Source organism: Euleptes europaea, chromosome 2, assembly GCF_029931775.1.
Source record: "Euleptes europaea isolate rEulEur1 chromosome 2, rEulEur1.hap1, whole genome shotgun sequence".
NCBI lineage: Eukaryota > Metazoa > Chordata > Lepidosauria > Squamata > Sphaerodactylidae > Euleptes > Euleptes europaea.
The window spans coordinates 62,233,966-62,256,247 of record NC_079313.1 but is presented as its reverse complement, the minus strand read 5'-3'; the positions used below and the strand labels follow the sequence as shown (position 1 = coordinate 62,256,247).

Genomic DNA, 22,282 nt, shown 5'->3' with positions numbered 1-22,282 from the left:
CTAACACAATTTCTTGGGCGGTCCTAGCAGCTCCATAGCTAATGACTTTTCTGCAAGGGGGGGGGGAAAGGTTACTTTTCTCAGCAAAACAAACTCACATCCGCCTTGAATAGAGGCTATTCCTGTTTGCAGGAGGGGGCGGATCGCCAGTCTTAGATCCTTCTGAGCTAGAGATCTGCCAGGACCCATGAAAGGCCAGACCAAATGATTTCGTGGGCCTTAAATGGCCCCCGGGCCTGACGTTCCCCACCCCTGTCTTAAAGGCTGGGGACAGGAGACTGTCAAAGTTGTGCCTGAAGTTGCAATTGTGAAATGGTTTTTAGTACCAATTTTAGTACTACCATTTTTGGTTTTATTTTTTTTCCTTTTCCTGTTATGGATGAAACATTAAATGGACTTGCCTTTATTAGCAAATTTTAAAATAGCATGATAAGATCTGGTTGTAATTATGCATGAGACCTGTCTGATTCAAACATATTCCTAATGTGGAATGTATTTAAGGTTCTAGAAAATACCTTCTGCTATTCTGGGTAGAGGCTGCAGTAATATTCCATATGACCAAAGTAAGTTGTTGAAGACACCCCTTCCCCAATTATAGGGTCCGGTTGAAAAGGAGATAAGATGAGGAAACAATTGATCAGCTCTCTCTTTATTTTAATTGGTTTAACCTTCAGCAAATAGAATTTATTTTTGCAAGTGATGAGATATTCATTATTCTGAACAAACTGTAACTACAGAGAGTCCCAATGATACATTGGATGGATAAGTATGGTCTCTCTTGTGTCCTCCAGCAAATAAGCAGATAAGATGTAAACAGGAGGGGAAGATTGGGGAGCTAAGCTGTATGGAATGTGTTGCGGAAAAATGGAGGTTCGTGGAGGAGAGAGACCCGAGACTGTTAGTCGAGAAAACAGTTTTATTACAGCTGTGGCCCAGCCTGCAGTTGACAAGCAGAAAGACTGAGCCCCAATTGTACTGGGGAATGAACTTTTATCCTAATTCCAGGCTAAGACAGAACAGGTCACCATTTGGTGCTTATCTGGTAGCTTCACATAGTCGAGAGTTGGCTTACTCAGGCAGGCCCGCTTACTTGGTCGCTTACTCGGCTGGGCTGCTCCGGTACTTGTGAGAGCCAGGGGAGTAGTGTCTCCCAGGCAGGGGCAGGGGAGTTTCAATGTGTTTCACTTTCCCAGATGCCTGTGAACGTGTGCTGAGTATGTCACTTTGCTGATTACAGTCACTTTCTTTTTTCTCTTTCATTTTGGCTGCTGCACAGGGGCTGAAAGCTGTCTTTTGAGCCCAATAATCCATTGTCCCCATGTGGAGACTTCTGAGCTGTCTGACTGGTACCTAGGACAATGTACTATAGCTTCATTTATGAGAGGCTTCTCTGTACAAACTAGCAGCCTGGGTAGCGGGGCAGAAAAATTCTTCTTGTACATCTGCAAAGCATTTCCTTTTTAAGAAAGCCATCCATTTTTACAGCTCTGAGCAGAGGCTGCTTTGGGAAAGTGGAGATTTGCTGTTCTCGGGATGCACTTTTTCCTATTTGAGATGTTTGCGTGCGAGGTTAGTTGCCTGCGTTGTGGGGTGGGAAGGTGTTGATTGCAGAGAATACTTCACCCCTCCCTTTCTGCCTCGGGGAGCCCTTAATGTGAAATGTAATTTTCTTTTACTCTCTCTTCTTCCCTTTTTCTCTCCGGTATGCAAAGGGCTGCTAGGAGAGGGCTTTTACCTGTAGCTTACTTGTTATATCTGAATGTCATTAATTCAGTACAACAAAACCATGATGCTGTATTGATTCTGGTGAGCCCAGAGAGCAGACTTTGGCAACTTTTTGTAACAGAGCCGCTCCACCCATCCATATACGGGATGGAGAAACCCTTCCCCAGTAAATAACAAGCTTAACGATTCTGACATTTACCAATTGATTTACACCACTATTGCACAGTCAAGACACACAAAACAGTTATTGTTATGCCCCTCCCCCAGTAGTTTGTGACTGTGAACAATCAGTTGAAATAACCCACTGGAGTGGGGTGTCACTACGGGAAACCTTTCCACCCATGAGCCTCCCAAATGTATACAGATGTGTGCAAAAGTGTTCCAACAGTCTCACACACAAGCACAGCTGAGTCACTCAACCGCAGAATTACACAAAATCACACAATTCAATCACACACACACCCCTCCCCCCTTTTTCCTGACAGACCTGCAATCCCTGCGGTTTCGGTCAAACCTGATGACCTACTCGGGCAGATGACCTGGGAGTTGATCAGGCTCCCCTTCCTCTGTTAGCAGAGGGTACCAGAACTGAACTAGAGCCCCTTCTGACTCTCACCTAACTTCTGTGATTCTCCCCGGTGATGCAGGACTGGTTCTCGCGATCCTGTTGGGTTCAGACGGCACCCCACCCGAGACCGAGGTCAGGGTGTCTGTGCGTAACTTTCTTGACCAAAAAGGGTCGCGGCGCCAGAAAGGACTCAAAGGCACCCAAACCCCAGCCCCCGAGCTGGGTGGGCCAGAGGGGCGCAAGACCCCGTCTCCCCTCCTCGAATCCGAGTCACGGCACCAAGGAATGTTGCGGAAAAACGGAGGTTTGTGGAGGAGAGAGACCCGAGACCGTTAGTCGAGAAAACAGTTTTATTACAGCTGTGGCCCAACCTGCAGTTGACAAGCAGAAAGACTGAGCCCCGATTGTACTGGGGAATGAACTTTTATCCTAATTCCAGGCTAAGACATAACACGTCACCATTTGGTGCTTATCTGGTAGCTTCACATAGTCGGGAGCACAAGAGCACAGTGGTTCTGTCCAGTCCCCGTTATCATTTACCATAACTTTCCCCCCACTGACTCAACACACAGAGCTGTCTTGTACTGCAGCAGACTTCTTCCCTTGCTGTCTTAATACATTCACAGAGAAGGAGAAAAGGCTATCAAGAACTATTAAATCAAAATACTTAAGTGGATCCTCCACATTCAGAGGAAGTCTACCTTGCTGTCTCAAATGGAAGAGCACCTGAAGATAACATCCTTTCCCTAGTAATTCACCAGTCAATAAGCCTTCAGCCACAGAAACTATCAGTTGCAACAACTACCCTTGATTTGTTACCACCCCTACATTTCTGTTGTCTTCTCACAGCCATCAATATGCAGAGAGAGACATGAAAGTTCCTCGCTTCATCTAATGTGCAGATCACAGGCAAGGCCCAGCTTAGCAGAAGTGACCAGTACAAAGTCAGTGGTCCTGCAAGGTTGCTACATTTTTTGTTCTAGCAGGTCTTTGCCTTCTAGCATGTAAAATTGAAATGTAATGTGTTTAAGCAGTGATGTGATCAGCTGCCTTTGTTATTTCTCTGTTCTGTAGTTTCTGGGGCACAGGGTCATACATCAGCAAAAAGAATGATTGCCCCACTGATGCTGTTGAATAAAAGCTGTGATATTGTTTCAGTTGTGTCTGTGTTCTAATGAAAGTTAGCAGATAGGGGTTCCCTCCCACCATGACTTTCTTCAGTACACAGAGGGAGGGGAATCCAAAGCAGTTCTTCACCCTACTACTGTTAAGAGTCTGCATTGACTCCATCTGACTCTTCTCTCTCCACCCCCACCCTGGTTACTGCTTTGGGCTTCAAAAAGAGGAAAAGGAGAGCATAGATTACAAGATCTGGAGGGAAAATAACAGTAGATAACTGACAATTTGGTAAATAAACACAAACTACCTATGGTTGGATAGGATGAGGAGAAAAAAAGGCAGCCCATAGTCTTTCTCAGGCATACAGGTATGAGGTATGAATTCTATACCTACTGGCCTTTTATTAATTCATCTAAAATTACTGCCGCCAGCTCCTACCCTTTCCTCTCCCAGGGGAAGAGTTTGAACTTCTCTTGTTGCAGTGTTGTTCCCATCTCTGAGAACGCTTCTGTATTCTATTTGTCCTTATCCAACTGGCTTCCATGCTAAAAAAGAAATTTGCTCTACTAACAGGCACCAGTATAGACATATGATGCAAATTAGTGCTGGCTGTGTAAAACTCTTGTCCCCACAGCTGGACTCAGACCCTCTTCTGGAAGGTATGCCGCCTGTTGGTTCTATATGCAGGCTTACTCTCAGCCACTGGACTATGTAGCTGGTGGATTTTTGTGATTGAAAGGCAGTCTTTCCTTCTATGTGAGGTTCTGGTTGTTCCCCTGGCAATTTTTTTTTTTTTTTTGCTTCTGCCTGTGTTTGGTCACTTATCTGGAGCTTATAGCTTCTCCTAACCTCTGAGCTGTGACATTAGATGTTCTGGAAATAGTACTGGAAACAGTACTGTGGGCTTTTCTTGGCAGCAGGCTTGTACATTATATGTGGGAGGGTATGTGAAATTGGTTAAATTACATCAGGGAGTTAGTGTCATTATCACAGGTTGTGATGGATAAATAGCAGTGGAGTTGCTAGAGAATGGTGGTGATATACTTTTCTCCTACAGATATTATTGTGCATTTGCCTCTGCTCGTGAGAGAGCAAAGAATTCTAGCTAGGCACACCAATATGATAGGCATTTAGCCAGACTGTAGAATTGTTCTGCTCTTTGCTTATATTCAGAATATTGATTCAAAATGTAATGACATTGGCTAAAACTTTAAAAACTGGGGTACTTCCCTCTGTTCTTTGAAATATTAAGTTTTCTAGATATGTATTAGATTGCTTGGCCTTGGGACATTTGTTGGTTTAATTTTGTTAACTCTTGAGTCTATTAGGAAATGGCTATACATTTGTTAAAGTAACACACATGTTGTTCCTTTCCAGATTCACTGCACTCTCCAGAAATCTACCATGTCTTTTATCAACATCCTGCTCCCCATTATTTCAAACTTCCAAGAGCAACTGTCAACAAAGTGTTCCAGGTAGACATGAAGCATCGTGTCTGTTGAGCTACCAGGATGCAGGAAAAACTGTCAGCATGGTTTCACGTGACATGATGCACACTTCTTCCATGAGTTTCAACATAAAAAACAAACATCAGTATACAAAATCCTTCCCAGTATTAGATGGAAACATCCCTTCTCTGTATAAGCATGTGTTGGATGGAAATTCAAGCAACAGTGAGATCTGCATTCAGAGGTAACTCTTTTGTTAGTACCCTTATAAGATAGTTCTGTATGTATATACTGAACAGTTGAGGAATTGTAGGGAATTCTAGATTTTTCTGAAGTATGAACTAGCACGACATTTTTAAGGCCAGAATCCAAAGTAATTCTGTTTGGCTTCAAGGCAGCCTTAATCAGTTTGCTAATTTGAAAGTTTGCCAAAGCAACTTTGGCTTCAAAAACAGTTTAGAGTTCTTGCTTCCATACATCCTATAGACAACATGGTACTGTTTAAACATTCTAGGTGTTTGGAATATATAAACTTGAAAATTGTATGACAGGTTGCTTCTCCTACATTTTAATGGGTTTGGGATTATTTCTCAGTTTATATGGACATGGATTTTTATCTTTTGTGGGATGGATAGATAAGGGACAACTTACACAGACTTGTTGGATAATTTTATTTTTTCCCTTTAAATTTTATCTGTACTGTCTGCTCTGCATATTTTTGCAAACTTCATTAAATTTGCCCCACACTTGATTGCAAATTCAGACAGATATGGTGAGTCATATCTTTCTAGAGCCTGAGTGGTTTTAATTAATCATGATTCACTGACAAAGGCAGGAAAGTGAGTCACTACTTTTATCGCTATGGGCTTAAGGACCCCAGAGAGTAACAGCCCAAAGGACTTTAATCAGAGCTATAAACGTGGACTAAAAGGCTCATGAAGGCAGTGTGCCTTCCCCCCTGCCCTTTCATGAAGTCTTTCTGTTAAATTATTTCCACAGTATATTTTGAAGAAGGCAACTTCTAAATATTAAATACAGTAATTTCAAAATGTTAGGGAATTTACAGTAAAGCAAACCAAGCAGTTTCCTTTTGGGGTCAGATATTAGTTCTTGCCCTGATTTGGGTGGCCCAGGCTGGCCTGATCTCAGAAGCTAAGCGGGTTTGGCCTAGTTAGTATTTGGATGGGAGACCTCCAAGGAATATCAGGGGCATGACGCAGAGGCAGGAAATGGCAAACCACCTCTGTTTGTCTCTTTGTTTGAAAACCCTACAGGGTCACCATAAGTTGGCTGTGACTTGAAGGCACTTCCCACAATTAGTTTTACAGGAAAGCAAAATTCTGTTGGTTGCTAATTGTTTTATTTGTTTAGAAATAAATGGGCTTAATTATAAATCTTTTTTAAAAAATCTAGTCATGGACCCAACTGAAACTAAGATCTGTATGAAAATAAAGCATTTTGAAGTATGAAGGTCATGTCTTGGTCTTGTAATATAATCGGTTGTATCCTGCTACTCTGCCCGACAGCTGTCCAGTGCAAGGAGGAGTTGTCCAGAGGAGCTTTCCTCTGATGTAAAAGGTTTTTCTGCTGATGGAAGATCCTCTTGCATTAAACTGGCAGGGGCTGCCATTAGCTCAGCAGCTTTGTAGGCTAGAAGCTGTTATTTTCCTCAGATTCACCATGATTAACCTAATGCACACAGTCACATAGATCCAGCTTAAATTAATGGAATAATACAGTTGGCAGTCATTTGCATATGGAAATATGCTAAATTACAGCAAACCTCATTATATCATGACCAGTCAAACAGAAAGGTAATAATATGTAGAACATTAACTTGCTTTTAAGGTGCTTAGGTGTTTTCCTTTGAGCTTTTGGTTTTGATGTCAGATACTTGGAGTTGCTTGCAAAGATCAATAAAGGAGGAGGAGAAAATGCAATATTTCGTCACACTCAGAGGAACAAGAAGCTGCTTGTTCGTGAACGCCTAAGGATGCTTCTTGATGATGAATTTTTCCTTGAGTTGTCCCCACTTGCAGGCCTTGATATGCCTTATGGTGATGTTCCTGGTGCAGGATGTCTCACTGGTAGGTTGTGTGCAAAGGAAAATTACTATTCGAGATAAATTGCTTTATGATGCAAAGTCTTCATGCCTAGCTGTTCATCGATTAAGACCAATCAATTTATTCATTTTATTTACTTTATCTATAAACCCACCTTTCAGTTAAGTGCTTGGTATGTTACTGATACCTATTTGATATCAGATAACATTCAGTTCCGTACTGTTAGAAGTGGAATGAGGAGAGAGTTGAGAGTTTGTATTACCTGCCATCTTGATATGCAAACGCAAAAGTGCTCAAAACCATATTTAGTTTAGAACATTTAAAAAAAAAAAGTCCTAGGAGGGCTTATAAAACTTTATATGCAGTCTTCCAAAGCAAGGGTGATAATTTATAGTATTTTTTCAGGTTTAAAACATATATCCTTGTAATATTTTATTTTACATCTTAATAACAATTTCTGAGGGACATGTTCTGTCCCTTAATTAAAAGGATTGACTGATGTGCTGTGGAAAAGAGATGGAGATAAGGACCCAGCCACAGACTATTCGTAAAAACACTAGCATATGTCAGTGTTTGGGTTATTTTCTGATTGCCTTTAACTCTTTGCATGTGGATAACTTAGGTTGTTGTCAAACATCCTTGTTTATCTTTGTAAAGCCATTTTTGCAATAGTTTCTTTGATCTGCATTGCAGGACTTGGAAAAATCTGTGGAATTTGGTGTGTCTTCATAGCAAATGATGCAACTGTGAAAGGTGGAACCATTTATCCTGTAGCTGTGAAGAAACAGCTAAGAGCTCAAGAAATAGCAATACAAAGTAGACTTCCATTTCTTTATCTAGTAGATAGTGGAGGTGCATTCTTACCACTTCAGGTAAAATATAGGTAGCATGGAATTTGGCTCTCTGTTTCCACATAAATTTACTCACTGACTTGTGAGTAAATTTACTCTTTTCTCTTTTGTTTGGCTTTCCCTTCTTAAACTTGCTGTATCCTAGGAAAATATTACTTGAGTAAATAATCTTCATCTCAATTAGGGTTGCCAACCTCCAGGTACTAGCTGGAGATTTCCTGCTATTACAACTGATCTCCAGCCGATAGAGATCAGTTCACCTGGAGAAAATGGCCGCTTTGGCAATTGGACTCTATGGCATTTAAGTCCCTCCCCTCCCCAAATCCTGCCCTCCTCAGGCTCCGCCCCAAAAACCTCCACTGGTGGTGAAGAGGAACCTGGCAACCCTAATCTCAATAGCAAAGCTAGTCAGACTTCAGATGAACTGCTAAGATATAATAGTTGGAGAGCTGGATGAAGTATCAAACTAAAGCACAGAAGACATAGGTGTGTTTTGTGAAATATCTAAATAAACAGCCAAAAAAAAGGATACAGCTATTTACAGCAAAAACATGATTCCACCATATAACTGGTGCGTGGTGGGGTGGGGAGAACCTGAGAAATGCAGGCAGCTGTCTTGAATATAAGAGCTCTGGCTTCTCTTTATTGAAATGAAGTTCCTTACAGTGCCGTCCTCATCAGAGTGAAAGCCTTTTAAATTCATTGAATTAATTGATTTACATGGGTGCAACTCTGCTTAGGGTTGCAGTTAGTCACTGACTTGAGGTATGATGTGGTGCTGTTGAACAAGTCGACTCCTCAGGTGTTAACATTGTCAATGCACAAAACCATAGAGTTGATAGGACTGTTGCTTGAAAGAATGAAGATACAGAAGGAGGCATTACTTTTTTTTGTAGTGGTCAGCTGTTTAACAGTTGCTATCGGGTTGGATAGAAATGTGATGCTTCAACTCATTCCTGATGCGCCCTCTCCCACATCTGTGATTCCTTTAGTTCAGGGGAATAAAAGTAAGAGTTGCAAGCTGAAGATCCTGCCATACTAGCATTCAACTTTTTTTACACCCCCCCCCCAAATACTTAAAATGATAATTGTTCTAATTACACAGCCAGGCAAGAACCTCTATTATATGAAAGAGAAACTAACTTTAAATCTTAATTTAGAAATAGGCCAGGAAAGGGCAGACATTGTGAATCAGAGATGGGTGTAATTTTTGAGTGACAAGGTAAAGATTAAAAAATTGAGTTTTGAATTTAATGTAGTGCTGAAACTCCCTGTTTCTTTCCTTTTCCTTCATTATTAGGCAGAGCTGTTCCCTGACCAGTTCCACGGTGGTAGAATTTTCTACAATGAAGCTGTCATGTCTGCAATGAGACTATCTCAGGTATACTCTACCCAGTACAGTAGAGCCAGCTTGGTGTAGTGGTTAAGAGCGGTGGACTCTAATCTGGTGAACATGCAGCCTGCTGTGTGACCTTCAACTAGTCACAATTCTCGCTGAACTCTTTCAGCCACACCTACCTCACAAGGTGCCTATTGTGGGGAAAGGAAGGGAAGGTGATTGTAAGCTGCTTTGAGACCCCTTTCGGTAGAGAAAAGCGAGGTATAAAAGCCAACTCTTCTTCTTCTAGAGACCACTATATAAAATATATTTTCCTAAAATAGCTTCTTGCACCTAATTTCAGTTAATAACAAAAAAAGTGGATAGCTGCTGAATAGAGCACTTAATGCTTTAGAAGTGTCACATTTTGCATGGGTTGTGTGTGCTGTCTGCTGTGCTCCAGAACAGTGTTGTATGTAAATCAAAATTAGCAATTAAATCTTTGTCTTAAGATCTTCTCATCTGCAGTAGGACTAGTAAATTGCAATCTTCCAGTTCCCTCATCTGCAGATCACTGCTTTTTTCAGCATTTATATGAACCCTTTAGTTCTAAATGCAATCCCCATCAGCATGTTGGCACTGTTCTACCACTCCTTCATAGCGGGTAATGTCATTGGAACAGCATTGGTCCGCCTCACAAAATGGTGTGAGTAGATTAAGCTTGCAGCAAAACATGGACAAGTTGACATAAACCATGATATAACTTTTGTCCCAGAGGTAAGGAGTGCAAAGAAAAGAGCATGGTGCTATCTTTGCTTGGATACAAGTTATCTAGACTTGCTGTGCAATGAAAAGCTAATTCTGACATCTCTGGTTCTTTGGAGTTTTCCTGAGTAACTCACAGTGCAGTTTACACTCTTCTAAGCCCATTGAATGAAGTCAACTTAAAAAGGGGTAGCTCTGCTCAGGATTGCACTATAAATATGGTTTGTCAGCAGTGTTTCTTGCCTCTGCTGCAATCACAGCGTAAATTTTCCACATACTGCTAATATCCTAAGCTTTTTCCATCTGTACATCCCTTTTAATTAATGATGTTAATGTGTCCTTTAGGTGGCAGTTGTGTGTGGGTCTTGTACAGCAGGAGGCGCTTATGTCCCTACCATGGCACAGGAAACAGCCATTGTAGATAAAATTGGTACAATGTTCCTTGCTGGGCCCCCATTAGTTAAGGCCGCCACAGGAGAAGACATTCTTCCTGAAGAACTGGGAGGAGCTAGCCTGCACTCCAAGTAGGTACATTTTAAAATCTTAGTACTGAATGTCATAATATAACAGTCATAGTACCTTCAGTCATAGTACAACAGTTTTCAGGTAGTTTTTGTAAAGAGAATTTTAATGGCTCATAAAAATATCTATCTAAAAATGGAGAAGCCCTGATTAATTTGCAGTGTTTCTCTGTATTTATGGCTGGCTAAAAAGGAAGGTCAAAAGGTCAAAAGTTGGCACTCACTCTTCTTTACACACTAAGGCTGCAATTCGAAGTATACTAAAGTAAGTTCCAGCGAATTCAAAAGGACACTGCTGAGGGCCAAACTAGATATTATGACTTTTAACAAGTAGCACCCATTATTGACTAGCTACAGCAGTTCTGTTTACTAAGGCTTGAACTGGATTTTATAGCTTTAATGACTCAGGACAATGTTCCCCAGACCTGACTCAGGTTCTCTGCTGTCACACCGGAGCTGTGAGGAAATGCCTTTTAAAGAGCCACAGGGGCCTGATCCTGCTCAGGACTGTGGTGGAGTGGGAAGGGGCTCCTGCTTTCCCTCCTCGGCCATTTACTGACCCACACTAAATTTAGGGTGAGGGCTCAGTGGGCTTCAGCGGAAGGAAGGAGACAACAAATTTAGTGTGGGTCAGTAAAAATCACCCTGTTATCTCCACTAGCAGAAGTGTTGTTAATATGATGGAAGAGCTTTATTTTTATTGAACCATGTATCGTTTGAAGTAACTTTTATGAAGAAAACTAATACTGTTGAAGGCTAATAAGTGCTGCTTCTATTTCTTCTCTGAAGTACAAATGGAAGAGCAAGCTCTTCATACATTAGCGTTTCCCTAATGTGTTTTCTGGAACAAATTTGTACTGTGCCTGAAGCAAGAGTAAAAGTCTCTTTCTCGCTATGAGATGGTTGCAATATAAATATGTGTGAGTGTGAAGTGCCGTCAAGTCACAGCTGACTTACGGCGATCCCGTAGGGTTTTCAAGGCAAGAGACTCACAGAGGTGGTTTGTCATTGCCTGCCTCGGCATAGCAATCCTGGAATTCCTTGGTGGTCTCCCATCCACATACTTACCAGGGGCCAACCCTGCTTAGCTTCTGAGATCTGATGAGATCGGGCTAGCCTAGGCCATCCAGGTCAGGGTTGCAATATAAAAACAACAGGTTTAAATTAATTGTATCATTCACGCTAATATTTTACTTACTGTGATTATTGCCCTGAACCTTACTTGTTGTCTTGTGTGTGAAATATCTTGCTCAGAGTCAGTGGCTGTGTTGACCACTTTGCATCTTCAGAAAAAGAAGCATATGAATGTGTTCAAAATATCTTTGCAACACTGAATTATGAAATTCCCGCAGAAGATACTGTAGACTATGACAGCCCTTTGTACAGTGCTGATGAGCTGCTGGGACTTGCACCAAAAGATTATCGATACACTCTGCATATAAAATTGGTAAGAACTTTCACTGCATCATTGCCCACAGTGAGGCTGCTATGTAAAATCCCATTTAGATTAATGGAATTTAAGCAACCTGTGTGCAAGATTATTGCTTTCCTTGAGTTTATGAGCTTAGATTTGCTCTAGTTTATAATCACAATAAAACAGTAGCTTAAACTATGGCTGTATTTGCATGTCACACACAAAGCACAATTTCTTCATGTACAAATCAGCTGACATCCTTGGGCTTGTATATTCCTTCCATTTTTTCTCTTTCCCTTGATTGAAGATATCCTGGTTTAGAAAGCTTCCGTCTAATCACAGATTGTTGTGACATATGAATTCAGGTGCCTCAACAAAGTGGTATTTGTTTCTTGCCCACACATTGGAATTCTAAACTACATGAGTTTTGAAAAGAGGTGGGCAAACTTTAGGTTTGCAGGATCTACTTTGTCTTGTGCTGGAAAACTGGAGTCTACCACTGGACACAAAATAATGGGTATAGAGGGTAGAGCCAGTAACTTACAGTACCAGTTGAACCACATACTGTGATAACTTGTGTATGCAAGCAGAAATGAGAGGAAGGGAGAGAGTGCCTGCTTGGGGAGAGATTGTTGCCACTGAGGGCAGATCTGCTACTACATATTCTGCCCCCCCTTTAGCAGAAGGTGAATGTGTTGTTAACTTGGGTTTAAGTACTTTTGGTTTTCTGTGTGTGGGGGGATGATACTGAAAGCTGCTATGAGTCCACATTAAGTGGAGAAAAGTAGATTAAAAGTACCCTAATAAGTAAATGTACATCTGTATAATTACAAATAAAGGATTTTAATACAACCTCCCAAAGGGTGAGCAAAACTATGCAAAGACAACCAATTAATTACTCCTATTATACAAGTGAGGAACAGGGGCTTAGAGGTAAGTGATTGGCATGGTTAGCTTAGACCCATTGCAGAAGTTTTTTTAACTTGTGACTTGCTTACGATTACAAATTACATTAGCATTCTTAAACATAAAATCCTATTCACATTGGCCATGCATCAGTCAAGTAAATATGTATAGGGACCTCAGTGTATTTATGAACGCATTCTCAGTCATGCCACTTCTCGAGAAACCAGATTATTAGAGGGCCAAACCAGGAAAGTGCAGGAAGTTCCATGTTTTGGAAATCCAAGCAATTATTAACATTTAATTTTCAGATGTGTGAGACTTGTTTCTGATCAAGACTGCAAGATCCAGGGAGAGGGTTTTAAGCCCCTCTCTCTCTGCCCTGTCCCCCAGTGCTATTTTTGCAACTTTAAAATGGCCCTGGAGAGCTGCTATTTATATTGCATTTAATCGGTTGATTGTAAGCTGTCTTGAGGAGCATTTAATTGAAATGTAGGCTATAAATCTTTAATCAGTCAAAGTGTTTCATACCTAAGAGAATATATATTTTTTCTTTTGTGTACTTAACAGGCTGACTTTAAAGCTTGGAACGGGGTGTATGGTTGCTATGTAAACCGTTAAGGTTGTTTTAATCTTTATTTTTCTATATAACACATTAGGTTTCATAGTGTACAAGTTGTGATCTAATATGATCTTCAAAAACAAGCCACAATTTCTGACTGAAGAAAAGCATGATGTCTTTTTTCTTTTAGAAAGCCTCTTAATATTGATTTTCATTTCTCTTGAAAATGTTTTTATAGATTCTGAGTCGCATGATAGATGGCAGCAGGTTCCAGGAATTCAAAGCTAATTATGGAACAACCTTAGTTACTGGATTTGCTTACATTGAAGGGTAAGAGTAAAGTTTTAAAACAACCAGAACAGATTATTTTTTATAATTATTTGTAATAAATGTTCTTAAGTCTACTTGATCAAGCAAATAGTTATGGATTTCTGTGATCTAGATCAATTTCTCAATGTAGTCATGGAGTATTTAGATTTGCTGCCTGTTACATTAGGTGCCACCAATTGGTACAGTTGGAAGGGACAAATGGTGCCTTTCCTTGCTGGAAAACTCCCTTAGCCAAGGGTTCCCCGGAAAGTACCCTGGTAATCCGCCACCACCACTCAGGACCTCCTGAGAACCTGTAGACTGACCCGCTGAAGGTACCGTATATACCCGTGTATAAGCCGACCCGCGTATAAGCCGAGGTGCCTAATTTCTCCCCAAAAATGGGGAAAAATTAGGCACCCGCGTATAAGCCGAGGGTCGGCTTATAACTCCTCCCCCCCCCCCCGCAGGCTTACCTGACCGGCTCCTGGCGGCGAAAAGCGGCGCTGGCCCGGTGGGGGCGGCTTTCCTGCAGCCGCTGGAGGCCGCTCCCAGGCCGCTCCCAGGCGAGCGGGCCGGCGGCGGCGGGGGCGGCGGCGAGGCCTGCCTGCTCCTAGGCAGGCCCCGCTGGCCGCTCCCAGGCCGCGGGAAGGCGAGCGGGCCGGCAGCGAAGGACGGCTGCAGTGGTAAGTTTCCCTCTTCCCTCCTCCCTCCTCCCCCTCCCCTACCCTACCGTATTGACCCGCGTATAAGCCGAGTTGGCTTTTTTCAGTCCTTTTTTTGGGCTGAAAAACTCGGCTTATACGCGAGTATATACAGTAGTCTTCCAGTGCAGTACTAGAGCATTGACAAAATAATGTATAACCAACCTGATGGCACCCATGCAGTCTAACACATGGGGAAGAGATTAGGAGAAATATCCCAAAGAAATGCATTTTACCAAGTGAAGCTAAAAAAAATTATTATAAAAATATTTATTGTAAAAGAGAAGGGAAAAAAGGAAAGGATGGCTGGTTTCAGAAAAGGTGGAAAAAGGCAAAACAAAATACAGGGAAAAGCACACAGCAACAACACAGAGAGATATTCAAATGAAAAGCAATATAGTTGCACTAAGCTAAACATGTTAGCTATGCTGTAGTAGGTTCCTCAGAGCCTGTGCAGAGTTCTTGTTGTAACAAGAAGTCAAATGAGTCCTTAACCCCTACCCAACTTCCTGTGGACCCAGTTTCCTCTGAAAACTGAGGACAAGGGGAAATCCCAAAGGTCCAGATATTTATGCTAAATGGAGTTGGACCTAAGCCAGCTGGCTTTCTAAGAATGACAAGCTGATTTCTCCAATGCTACCCAAATCTCCATATCTGATGTCAGAGGCTTCTTTTACCAATTAGAGCCATATAGCATATAGTCTCACCTCCATCAAGCACATGGTAATGACTCTAAACTTCCATGACAAATAGATGGTCTGGTCTAAACCACAGTGGGTAGCCGTGTTAGTCTGTCTGCAGTAGTAGAAAAGGGCAAGAGTCCAGGAGCACCTTAAAGACTAACAAAAATATTTTCTGGTAGGGTATGAGCTCTCGCGAGCCACAGCTCTCTTCTTCAGTATTCTTCAGTATCTGAAGAAGTGAGCTGTGGCTCACGAAAGCTCATACCCTACCAGAAAATATTTTTGTTAGTCTTTAAGGTGCTTCTGGACTCTTGGTCTAAACCAGATTGTCCTTTGTCCAAAAGGGATTAAGTCTGCCAGGATGGTCCAGTGTGGAATGGAATACCTCACTGTAATGTAATCTAGGGTACCAGATGCTCTAGGTGGCACTCTTGAACCCTAGCAAGTTTTAGGATTTGTCACACTGCCATGCTAGAGATGTAGCCAACTATACCTTTTGTGGCTCTTGGCTGTTTGGAATGCTTATGTAAATCTGCCCTAGCTGTTCTATTTCAGAATCCAAAATACTGACTGGGATTTTAGTTGTATTTGGATTTAGTGTAATTTTGTATTTTAATGTATTTAGTACAGGTGTCCCCAACCTTGTTGAGCCTGCAGATACCTTTGGAATTCTGACATAGTGTGGTGGGTGCAGCCACAAAATGGCTGCCTCATGAGGGGGAGCTAGCCACAAAATGATAGCTACAGCTTACCTTCACTCACACAGCGACTGCCCTTGTGCTGTGGTGGCAGCTGCTGTCCAAGCAGTGTTTTAAAAAATCTTCACAGCTGATCAAATCACCAGTGGCCGATCAGAAGCTTTGCTGGACAGAAGTCTCACTTGGCCCTGCCCACTTTCTAAAAACACTTGGCTCAGTCATCCCCTTATAAAACACATATTCCTGCCTGTTTGTCTTCTCTTTTTTGTTCTGCCCTTCTCCAGGGAACTCAGAGTGGTGTGCATGGTTTTCTCCTCAGAAGCATCCTGTGAGATAGGTTCAGCTAAGAGATAGTGACTGCTCCAAGGTTACCCAGTGGGACTCATGACCGATCAGGGATATGAGGCCAGGTCTCCCCAGTCCCACTCACACGACACAAGCTCTCCCAGCAGCTGGCCATCTGCTCCCTGCCTTTCCCTGACGTTTGTCCAGTGAAAACCTAGTACTTCCTTTTTAGTTTTCATTAAATGGATGCTGCTTCAGTCATTCCTTTTGGCGCTGTTGTATTTTGATGTGGTTTTGTTGTGTGGCAAGCAGTTTCTCCAGATAGCCCAGTTCTCATGATGTATGATGAAAGAACCTGAGCTGCCACCTCTTGGGCTCAGCTGAGTGAACAAGCAGCAGACTTGATGCTCCAGGGCAGACTGCTTGCACTAGCTATAAAATCACTTTAAAATTTTAAAACGAGAATGAATATTTAAAGTTAATTTTGTATATGAAAAAGAAGCCTCCAGGGGACCTAACCTTTTCCCTTAACATTAAACTTCTCTCTAAACAGTGCTAACAAAGTGAATGATTTTGCTACGTTTAATAAAGCATGCTTCTAACTTGGACTAATTGATTTCCTCTGAGATGAAAATGTGATAGCGGAGATGCTTTTCGTCCATTATGATGGAAAGGCAAATCGTGCCACTGAGAATATGGATGAATGTATTTTGCTTGCAGCAGCAAGCAGCTGGAGCAGTTTGGGCAATGATTAGAAGCTACATATTCATTCCTTATTTGTGAGCCTTGGTTTATAAAAATGTATGCTTTTGATACTCACAGGATAAATATGCATAGCTACTATGAGCTTCATCTAGTGGCTTTAAAGGGATACAATCGTGCAATATTACTCGTACAAAGATAACTCACTGAATTATTATTGCTGATGTCTACATCTAAACTGAGTTTATTCTCAAGTATAGACAAACTTCTGTTTGGTAGAGGACCAAATGGGAGAGAGAGCCCCAATTTCTTGACCTTATAAACTTGCAATAGTTGTTTGAAATGTAGACACTTAAGTGTCTCTAGCTGTGTGCCTTCTTTCTTTGGGTGATCAGATGACTACTTTTCACCTCAAACTGTGTGGAGACAAGCAGTCAACTGATCACTCAAAGAAAGGAGGGACACAGCTGCAGCCTGCAGCCATTATCAATCAGTAAATCCAGGATATCTCCCCACACAGGCATGTTTTACCCTTTATCTGTAGTTCTATCATCTGTTCACATGGTTAGAATTACTGTGGGGAAAACTAATAGCAAATGTGTGGTAAACATGTCTGAATTCAGCCTTTTTATATTCTACTGACCTTAAATACCGTATATACTCGGGTATAAGCTGACCCGAGTATAAGCCGAGGTGCCTAATTTCACCCCCAAAATGGGGAAAAATTAGGCACCCGCGTATAGGCCGAGGGGGAAATGCAGCCCCTCCCCCCCCGCAGGCTTAAGGCGCGTGGGCAGGCAGGCTGGCGGCGGCCCCCTCCCTGCGCTCAGGAGGCCGCGCGGGCCGCTCCTGGCCCGCAGAGAAGCGCGTGGGCAGGCTGGCAGCGGTAAGTTTTCCCCCTCTCCCCTCCCACCGTATTGACCCGCGTATAAGCCGAGTTGGGCTTTTTCAGCCCTTTTTTTGGGCTGAAAAACTCGGCTTATACGCGAGTATATACGGTACATTAACCAATACTTTGAACTAGCACTTGAAGCAATTGAGACAAACTAAGTTAAAGACAGTGACTGATCATATGTGTCATAGAGTTGCCACTGAAACTTGCCTCAAAACACAGTAGGAGCTCTGAGCTCTTGAAGCAAATATTGATATGTACTGTTTGCAGCTGGATTTTAGTTGTTTGCAACGATGGATTGGTTTTGCTTTCTTTCCCTATGAGGTTTTATCTTGTTAGACTCATAGAATTAAAAAGCTGGAAGGGGCCCAAAGACAATCCAGTCCAACCCCCTGCTCCATGCAGGATGACCTAAAGCATCCCTGATGGCAGCAAATTTGCTTAATTTGATAAAGAAATGAAAAACCTTTTAAAAACTATGATTAGGACACATTATTTTGCAATATGTTATACGTAAAATACATCACCCAGGTTTGCCATTGACTTGCTGTAAGGATTTCGACAAGAAATTGCCTATGCCTTGCTGTTTTTTTAAATTTTTCATTAATTTTCTTTTAAATTTGTTCATGGAGGAGAGGGCTATTCATGGCTTCTAGTCAAAATGGATACTAGTCATGATGTATACCTATTCTCTCCAGGATCACAGGTGCATGCCTATTATATTAGGTTCTTTGGAACACAGGCAGGACAATGCTGCTGCAGTTCTCTTGTTGGTGGGCTTCCTAGAGGCACCTGGTTGGCCACTATGTGAGCAGACTGCTGGACTTGATGGACCTCGGTCTGATCCAGCATGGCCTTTCTTATGTTCTTAATATAAATATTTATAAATATTTATTTATTTATTTATTTTGTGATTTATAACCCGCCCTCCCCGGCCGAAGCTGGCTCAGAACGGGTAACATCATATAAAAACATTACTACATCAATATAAAAATCTAAATTTAAAATAATAAAATCCCAATTAAAACTTAAAACACAAAATTACAAAATTTCAAATGGCACCTAACCACACTCATATTGCTGGATATTTGCAGCAGGTTACCCCTCCATTGACTTTGATAGTATAACAGGAAGGAGGGGTAATAGGGAGGCCAGCAGATGATATTTGCGGCTGTCCTCAGCCATAGGGAGCTTTAAAATTAGAGAAGTGCAAGGCATTGGAATGTCTTTTCAAGATGGTATGATTAACCCCCAGTAAGATAAAGCATGTAAGATTTTCATTTAGTTTAGTTGTATGCAAAGTTTCCATCACTTTTAAACTACATAACATGTTCTTGTTGTTAGACAGCTGGTTGGAGTAGTGGCTAACAATGGTGAGCTGACTCATGATGCTTCTCTAAAGGGCTGTCACTTCATACAACTTTGTAATCAACGGAACGTTCCCATCCTGTTCATCCTGAATACAGCTCCGCAGACAGCAGAGCCAGTCAGTTTTGCACAGGTAAAGTAGACTGAACATAGTGGAAGTGCTCTAACTGAAGGGGCAAGTGTGCTTTTTCAGCGAGCATGATCTCTGCACTGTGTGTGAGCCCCTTAGCCTGTTCTGGTCCTCTGCCAGGGTCAGAAGATATTCGAGTGATTCATCAGAAGACAGTCAAGAAGTCCTCTAGAAAGAAGATAGATAACAGGGCACAGACATCCTTGAAAGACAGCTTACCCAGCACTACTGATCCTCGCTCTAATGCACAGCTTGCAAGGGAGATTGGGTTGTGTTCTAGAGTACCCTCAGTTCACAGGAAACAATGACGAGGTCAGTATTTTCACTGCAATCAGAGCTACTTCTGCATAAAATTCAATAGGGAAAGAGTGCCCTTAGTTTTTAAACATCACACTGATCTTGGGAGTGGGGAGCACCAGATAGTTTCAGGTTTCTAGGTGTAAGCTAGAATTCCAAACCGGGACTTCATTAAGCTACCATATGGGCACGCTGTAAGAAGTATAGTCGTAGGCTTGTGAAATAACTGGGTTATTTATTTAGTGTTTTTAAAAATGCAAAATAATTATTAGTTGTAGTTTCTTGATAAATGTAATCTTGTTTTCTGTTAGGAAAGAATATTAGTAGCACTCATGGCTATAAATATTGAATGCACTCATAATAAACAATGAAGTATCTGTAGTGTGACTTGTTTTTGTTCATGGAAAGAATGAGCTTGCAGATTTTGGAAACTTGTTTGTGTAGCTTTCTTTTCTCTACACATGCAGCTTTGTTCTTTCAGTTAGTAGTTATATAGAAGGATGGAGTCTAGCAATGGCACTGAGTCTAACACTAATTGATAGCATCCACCTCTCCCCTTCCTTTTTTAGTTGGCAGGAAAATAGACCAATGGTTTAAAATGCTTACATAGGTCAGATCATCAGAGCCTGTCTATTGGGAGGGCTAGAAGGGATCTCTGTGTGAAGAAAACAAGTCAGTAATTTTTTCATTCTGATGTAGGCCAAGGATCATACAAATAAGTTAAAGGCTCAGGCCTCCATGATGGCTACGGTTGCTTGTGCCACTGTCCCCAAAATAACCCTTGTGATTGGAGGCTGCTATGGAAATGAAAGTTATGCTATGGTAAGATTTTTGAGCATGATGGCTAATATATCAGTGGGTTAGATGCTAGAAACAAACTTGTCTGTTCTCACCCACTTTGCAGCTCTAATTGTATTAGTTACCTGGTTAATTAACAGTCTTTGGAATGGCCTGGCAAAGAGAGAGTCGCTGGTCTTATTTTAAGTTGTATTTGCAAGGGATCCTGGCTTTAATGGGGATATAATGGTTGCATTTTCACCAGACTTTGTACCTATTCTATTCATTTTGTTCGGTGGGTGATAGAAAACTGAATTACAGTTTCTGTTAGATTTCTGTCATTAAACTTAAGTCTAAATAATATCTTAAGAAAATCATTAAATAGCTGTTAAAATATAGCAATATGTGAAATGGTGCATTTGGCAAATAGCCTTAGAACATTTGCTCCTCTAATGTGTTTAATTCCTCATTTAAATGTGATTCTTGTTTATATATGTAAACACTTGTATAGATTACGAATGAACTGACCTTTAAAATCATTGCTCTGTCTGGGCTCAGTCTTGAAAAAGTAGACCAACAAGAGCAGCTATTTATATTGCTATTATATCAGAGAGACCACCTGTTCCCTATGGTATTGGTAGAGATGGAAGAGAGGACCACAATGCTAAGGATCTTAATAGGAAGGCCCTCCTAACTCTGCACAGAGTCAGCTAACAGTAGGTTCCCAGTGTGACCTTTGCTTGGGAAGTAAGACAGAGCTAGTTGGTTCTGCCATACTTGTCAGGGTATGGCACCATGACAGTGCTAAGACTCAAATGGTTGCTTGTGCTCTTTAAACGTAGCTACCATTGCTGTATAGAAAACCTGAGATCAGCGCTGTAATGTAAATAATTCTGTTGTATTCTAAAAGCTTTTGAATACCGGGAAGTTGGCTTCTTCTTTATTTTTATTTTTTAGTGTGGGAGATCATTTGATCCAAACTTCCTGTTCCTTTGGCCTAATGCAAGAATTGCTCTTGTGGATTCAAGACATTTTCCCACCTACTCGCAGATTTGGGATGACACAGGAACGGAGTTAAAACAACTAAAGGAAAAGTAAGTGTATTGTGAACAACAGCCTATAAATGTAAGTGACATTTAAGTGACATGTAAGTGACTGAAATAATGTAAGTGACATTTGTTTGGATTTCAGGATACGTCTGAATTTCCTAAACCGCTAAAATAATTCCGAATCTCTAAAATTACTCTGCTGGTGATTATCTCCAGCACTTGAAAACGGAATGTATCTAACTGAATAAGCACAGATTTGGATTACCTTTGGGGTTTTTTTCCCTGGAGGTAATTTGTGTTACACTTCGAGGGGCCCACAGGATCACTGTACAGATTCTCGCTCTGGATAGGAGGGCATCTTCAGGACGGGTTATTTCTGTTCTCGTAATCAGGAAGGCAGGAAACACAAAAACTTTTAATCCTTCCTTTCCCCTGGGGGAAATGACCCCTCCTCATTTGGCTCCATTCTGTTTCCTGCCTTTGATAGGAAGAGCAGGATTTTTTGCAGCTCTCTGCTGCTTCAGATTTAGGAAACTTAGATAGAGCACTTACCTTTCTTCTTACCTTGTCTTTGTTATGTATCTAATTGAATAAGCACAGATTTGGGTTACCTTTGGGGTTTTTTTTCTCTGGAGGTAATTTGTGTTACACTTCGAGGGGCCCACAGGATTACTGTACGGATTCTCTGTGAATGTATCTGAAGATAGCATTTGTGCTTTAAAAAAACGCTTTACCTCTACACAATTTTGCATTTTCAGACTAGAAGAAGAAAGCAGTGCATTTTACTCTTCTGCCAGGGTGTGGGATGATGGTGTGATTCTACCCCAGGATTCTAGGAAGGTAGGTTCCTGTGTAAGAGCATGCCTAAGCTTTAGGAGCCTACTCTATGCAAAATGTATTCTGGCCCCATGGCGTCCCATGCTCTGCAATCCAAAATATTGCAGAAAACAGTTCAAAGAACCAAATGCTGGGATTGAAGTCCTATTCAACTGCTATGTGGTGTTATGTGTTCTGCTTTTTCTTTTGGCAGATTATTGCACAGTGTTTAAGAATTATGAAACAGCAGAAATACCAGATCCTGTCTCCACAGCAAAATCCTCTACCTGTCATAAGGATGTAAATAAGAACAAA

At 41.5% G+C, this 22,282-nt stretch overlaps 1 protein-coding gene across 1 annotated transcript; it reads left to right on the top strand.

Annotated features, from left to right (window-relative positions):
- The first annotated feature begins 4,917 nt into the window (after window positions 1-4,917).
- LOC130473560 (methylcrotonoyl-CoA carboxylase beta chain, mitochondrial-like) lies at window positions 4,918-22,271 on the top strand. Its single transcript, XM_056845111.1, has 12 exons — window positions 4,918-5,104; window positions 6,751-6,947; window positions 7,617-7,795; window positions 9,075-9,155; window positions 10,203-10,381; window positions 11,633-11,825; window positions 13,496-13,587; window positions 18,875-19,031; window positions 20,025-20,147; window positions 21,060-21,196; window positions 21,910-21,991; window positions 22,182-22,271. The coding sequence occupies exons 1-12, from the start codon at window positions 4,944-4,946 to the stop codon at window positions 22,269-22,271; spliced, it is 1,671 nt and encodes a 556-aa protein (XP_056701089.1). The 5' UTR covers window positions 4,918-4,943.
- Window positions 22,272-22,282: the final 11 nt, after the last annotated feature.

What these genes read in the sequence shown, in the direction of transcription:
- LOC130473560 (XM_056845111.1), top strand. Translation starts at nt 4,944, where the DNA reads ATGGTTTCACGTGACATGATGCACACTTCTTCCATGAGTTTCAACATA. An exon ending in TGGTGCAGGATGTCTCACTG is followed by an intron (nt 6,948 to 7,616) that starts GTAGGTTGTGTG and finishes TCTGCATTGCAG; the next exon opens with GACTTGGAAAAATCTGTGGA. An exon ending in GTGCATTCTTACCACTTCAG is followed by an intron (nt 7,796 to 9,074) that starts GTAAAATATAGG and finishes CTTCATTATTAG; the next exon opens with GCAGAGCTGTTCCCTGACCA.